Here is a 5635-nt window from a genome sequence, read left to right as displayed (position 1 = left end):
TGTTGATGAATCAATGAGGTCACGTTTCCTTCCCCTATCCTCTCCTTTTGGACCCTCCTGCTCCCTACCCTACTCTCCTTTCTCCCTTTATGGAGGAAGGATGTCCTGTGCTCGCAATGTCCCTCTGTTCTCCAGAGTCCCGCACTCAGAATGAGCCCCACCCCCCCGCATTGTGATGTCATGAAGCATTAGCCAATGGCTGCCTTTTCGGGCTGCGATCCTGGCCTCCCAGCACCACCGCCCTCCATTGATAGGGAGAAACCACCGTCTTCTGCACTGGCCCTTAACCTTCAGGGCAGCCGCGGAGCATGGATCCCTCCTGATTCTATTCCTGGCCCGATGATTCTCACAGTCAAGCTGCTTCTGGGCCGGAGATGCAGCCTGAAGGTGTCCGGGCAGGAGAGTGTGGCCATGCTGAAGAAGCTGGTGTCGGAGCACCTGCAGGTGCCGGAGGAGCGGCAGCACCTGCTCTTCCGAGGCCAGCATCTGGCTGATGACAAGCGTCTCTCCGACTACTGCATCGGGCCCAATGCCTCTATCAATGTCATCATGCGGCCCTTGGCAAAGACAGCGGCCGCGGAGGCCCACCCGCCCCAGCCCTTGTGGCACCATCTGGGCCTGGTCCTGGCCAAGCACTTCGAGCCCCACGACACCAAGGCGGTGCTGCAGCTGCTGCGGCGGGAGCACCAGGAGCGCCTGCAGAGGATAAGCCTGGGGGACCTAGAGCAGCTGGCCCGGTACCTCCTGATAGAGGAGCCCCTGGCGGAGCCCACAGGGGAGAAGGGGCCTGAGGCCGAGACCTTAGAGCCCCAAGACAAAGAGGAGGAGGAGAAAGACAAAGAGGAGGAGGACGAGGAGGAGGGGAAGGCTGAGCAGTAAACTAGCCTCTCCTACTTGGAGTTTGCATGCTCAAATTCGCCTGGCCTCGTCCTTCTGTGGTTCCCCGGTGACTCCCCAATCCCTCTTGGGGGGGCTTTAGCAAAGCCGGAGGGCTTGCAGACCCCTCTGTCCTCTCTGGGGCCCGTGGTACCCCCCTCTGAAACATAGTGTGAGTCCACCCCCCTTCACCATCCTTGAAGGGGTTCTGATCACCCTGCAGATGGTCCTGAAGGGGTGGTCAAAGGCAGCTTCACCCTCCTGGGCTGCACACCTCGCCCTGGGCTGGACAGACCCTTCGGGGCAACCTTCCAGTCTGTCAGCAGACCTCCTGCCCAGAGTCTCCGTGGCTTTAGACAGACCCTCTTTCTCCTTTGGGACAGAGAGACAGATGATGTGAGTTCATCTCTATCCATCCTCAGACCATGATACCGACCCTCGAGACATCTGACAGCCAAGAGACAAGGAATGTTGGGTAGCTGCCCCTTGACCTCTGCATGAGGCTGTCCCTGCTGTCTGCTTATGCTTTGCACAGTTTAAGGGGCAGAGCTCGCAGAGGCAGGAGTGGGAAGAGAGCACCTTCTGTGTGTCAGGCCTGGATTCTTAGGGAGACACACACAGACCAAGAATCGCAGGAAACTGAGGCTTGGGGAAGAAAAGGTGGTTTGCACACTCACTCCCTGGGGTCAGCGTGATAGATCCTTGCCTCAGCCCCCTCCCTCCGCCCCAATTCTCAGCAATCAGTAGATGTCTCTGAGCCCCCATCCTCTGCCCAGCACTGCCCAGGCTCCCCGGGACCAAGAATGCTACCTGCCAACATCCTTCCTTGTCCCCACAGAGCCTGTGGCCTGGGTGGAGAGACAGGGCAGAAATGTGACAAGTAAAGCAGCAACAGAAAATAGAGAGCAGCCTGTGTGACTAGACAGATACCCAGGCAAAGCCACCACCTTGCAGAGTGCTGGGCTCCCACAGGGGGCCCATTCTGTAGGCAACAGGAACGCCAGACTTGTCCTCTGTCCTGGTGGAGAGAGCAGTCCTTGCCCAGGGCTGAGGAGCCCGCACCCTGTGTGTGAGGGGGCAGGGAGCTCCCTGAGAGCCTGTCTGCCCAAGTCCCTGATGTGCTGTTACTGCAGTCGCTCTGTCCTATGACGGAGACGGACAGGGGATGAAGGATGAGCTCCTGAAAGGAACAGCAGGGCCCACTTCCCCGGGAAAGCTTCTGTCCTTGGCTTGGGGGGCCCCGTGACTGACTTGAGTCCTAGTTCAGCCACGGGCTTGACGCGTGACTTGGACTAACTTCCTCAGCCTGTCTCATGCCCACGTTTGTCACCTGTTAGGGGGCCCCCACTCGAAAGCTGAGCCTTAAATCACACCGGTCTGAACGGCGCAGGTCCCCTTCTGGGTGGATATCTTTCAATAAATACAGTACAGTGCCGCAAATGTATTTTCTCTTCCTCGGGATTTTCTTAAAAACATTTTCTTTCCTCTCACTTCATTGCAAAAATACCGTATATAATACACATAACATGCAAAATATGTGTTCATCGGCTGTCTGTGTTATTGGTAAGGCTTCCGGTCAACAGTTGCATGTTAGTAAAGTCTGAGGGGGAGTCAAACGTTTTATGTGGATTTTTTACTGTGTGGGGCAGGGTGGGGGAGGGGGTCGGTACCCCTAAACTATGTGTTGTTTAAGTGTTAATTGTCTTATAATGCCAGACGGTGTCTCAGCCCCTTGTGTGAGGGCAGGAGAGAGAGGAGGAATTCCCATGTGGAATGAGGGAGGGAGGGTAAGCATGCATCAGCCCGAATTTTCGCGTTGTATTCACTTTTTCATCAGCCTGTGATTACCAGCAGGGCCATGCTAACAGCCTTTACTTCCCAGCGCCAGATGTTGGTGAGGGTTTCATGAAGAATGTGCAATCTAGAGTGATGTCTTCTGAGGGGGCAGTGGCATGGCCGGAAGAGCCCCCGAAACCAGGTCTCTGGCTCAGTGAGCCTGCTTTATAGCAGAGAGACCCTCATTCAGCCAATGAGCATCTCCTCCTCCAATGCCCCAGCCCCTGCTCTGTAGGCCAAGAGGATAGGGAAGTTGGATCTCTGAGGATGTGAGCTATGTCAGGTGTGACCTCTCCCCGGGGGGCGCTGAGGACTCAGCATGGGGTGGCTGCCACCAGCACCCACCGGCCTGCTCTTTGGTTACTCTCCACTCCTACTCCCAGGCAGGTCCTCCCATCCTCCGTCCTCCAGAGAAGAGGCTTTCCGAAGGTTCCATGAGCGTGTTTGGGCTGGGGCTGTGCCATTTGCCAGGGGGGACGAGCCTATTATCTTTACATTAGGGGAACTAATAGCCCATTTCCCAAGAAATCTGTGGGCGATAAAAATAAGTGAGCCGTTTTATTCGTTTTGCTGAGAGAAGCTGGCATGAATGACGGGGAAGCCCTTGTTTTCTCTCCAGTTAGCGGAGGTGTCAGGGCTGGCTGAGGGCACATCTCACGGCTTCTGTCCCCAGCGCCCAGGGTGGCTGACTCCACTCCCAAGGGAGTGGAAGGAAAGGTGCTCTGCCTCCAGCGGCTGACTCCACCCTTCCCAACTCCCCCCTCCCCGCCCACCCTGTCCCTGCCCACCAGAGCTGAGCACAGGCCAGGAGGCACAGGCGCTGTCATTGGAACCTCACGAGAATTTGCTTCTCTTCGTTACCTCTCCCGGGATGTTTCACTCAATGACAAGTTCCTCATTTTGCACTGGCAGGTTTTGTCCTCTGGTGGAAGAACTCACAGGTATCAGGAGCAACAGGTGCTACACGAGGAGGTGGGGTGGGGGGCAGACCCTCCAGAAATAGGTGAGAACCCTTTTCTGCATGGAGAACCCGAGCTCTCAGGCTGCCTGCCACGGAGATCCTTCCCTGGGCCATTTCACCTAATTTCACATTTAGACCTGTACCGTTGAGCCTGCTGAAGACTCCTGGCTCCCCCCTCTGCTTTCACCAGGTGAGGGATGATGGTTATGGGGAAGGTGCTCTTTCTAAATGGCAGCCCCTGGGCATGTAGCTCTGCCGCTGAAGTCCCCACAGTGCCTCTCTTCCACCACGGACGGGCACACAGGTCCCTACCGGCATTGCTCAGGGAGGAAGCCTCTCTGGACAGCCAGTTTCATGTTTCTATCCACAGAGCAATCTGGCTTCTGGTTCCTTCAAGCATTACCTGCAGGCCAACGCTCTCAATCCCTTGGCTCCTGGCAAAATGGTCTTTCCGTTGGAAACATACACGGCATCCCTCTTGCTGGGTTATTTTATCAGTCCTTTATTCTTCGATCAATAAACACTAATAGCGACCCTACCACGTTCTGGGCTTTGCGCTGGTCATTTAAGCAGGTGGATGAGGAGCCCTGCCTTTCTGAGACGGCAGAAGGAAGTGCGCCCCCTTGCGTCCCGTGCTGCATGGACAGCAGAGGGAGTTCGGAAAGCCCCTCCCGACCAGCCACAGCACATGTTTGAGCTGGGAGGTTGTGTTGTTGAGGGGAAGGGGGCACGGGGACATCGCTGTAACCCAAGACCTAAATGATGGGACAGGGAATGTCTTTCAGGATGGAATTTTTTTTAAAAAGATTTTATTTGACAGAGATCACAAGTAGGCAGAGAGGCAGACAGAGAGAGGAGGAAACAGGCTCCCCGCTGAGCAGAGAGCCCAATGTGGGGCTTGATCCCAGGACTCTGGGATCATGACCTGAGCCGAAGGCAGAGGCTTCAACCCACTGAGCCACCCAGGCGCCCCCAGGATGGAAATTCTTGTAGATGTTGGAGAAAGAGGGGGTTAACAATGTTCCAGGTGCAGCAGAGACCCTGGATGCCTGATTCTGTTAGAAGCAAGTCATGGGTCCCACCCACATTCTTGGGAAAGAGATCTCACAAAGGCATAGACACCAGGAGAGAGAGATCGTGGGGGGCCACCTTGCATCCTGTCCCCTACATTGGGGTATGGTACATAGGTTTGCATTTATGAATGAAATCATTGATAATAAATGCACTAAAGGTTTAGTTTCTGCCCTGGGGCTGTGATGGATCCAGCCAAGCCTACGGAGGCTTCCGGGAGGAGGTAGCATAGGAGCCAGTGAAGGATGGGAAAGGAGGGCAGTCAAAGGAGACGTGAGGGACTCTTCCTCACACCTAGGCTTCCCATGTCATGCCTGGAGAAATGTCACCTGGTTTAGTGCACCCAGCTTCTGACCTTGCTAGGTGCCTCAGGACACCTGGAACCACACAGACACACCCAGGTGCACACTTACACAAAGACAGCTCCTATACCTCAGACCCACAGGGTGGCATCTACAGGGGCAGAACCAGGTGTACAGAGCGAGCTGGAGGTTCTGTGCTATTTGCGGTGTTAGGGTCCAGTCCTTGCCTTGTGGAGTTCAGGCTCCTGGAGCCCAGGGTCCTTGGCTCCACCCAGGCAGCCTAGCCAAAAGATCCCACACAGCAAATTCAAGGACTGCAAAGGAAGGCTTTGCTGAGCCAAGCCCAGGAACCTCTAGGGCTGCAGGAAGAGATCTAATGGCTCATGTGGGACAGGGGTGTTCAAGGGACGCACAGGGACAAGGAGCTGGACAGGTGGGTGCGCACATTTGGGTACTGGGTGGCAGCTGTCTTTTGCAGGGGCCCCTGCACCTATATGCGCATCAGCCCATGGATATCGGAGATCAGATCTCCTTCTCTGCTTGTCTTTCATCTCCCTGCCCCAGACTGGACGGCTCTCCTTGTGCTCTG

At 55.7% G+C, this 5635-nt stretch overlaps 1 protein-coding gene across 1 annotated transcript; it reads left to right on the top strand.

Annotated features, from left to right (window-relative positions):
- Positions 1-207: 207 nt before the first annotated feature.
- Positions 208-927, top strand: UBL4B (ubiquitin like 4B). The gene has a single exon (XM_082686192.1). It carries the CDS (start codon positions 340-342, stop codon positions 877-879), a length of 540 nt encoding a protein of 179 aa, XP_082542318.1. The 5' UTR covers positions 208-339; the 3' UTR covers positions 880-927.
- Positions 928-5635: the final 4708 nt, after the last annotated feature.

Source organism: Mustela nivalis (assembly GCF_964662115.1).
Source record: "Mustela nivalis genome assembly, chromosome: 10".
NCBI classification, from domain to species: Eukaryota; Metazoa; Chordata; class Mammalia; order Carnivora; family Mustelidae; genus Mustela; species Mustela nivalis.
Note: the sequence above shows the minus strand (reverse complement) of the source record. Positions and strands in the feature narration are given on the sequence as shown.

What these genes read in the sequence shown, in the direction of transcription:
- UBL4B (XM_082686192.1), top strand. Translation starts at nt 340, where the DNA reads ATGATTCTCACAGTCAAGCTGCTTCTGGGCCGGAGATGCAGCCTGAAG.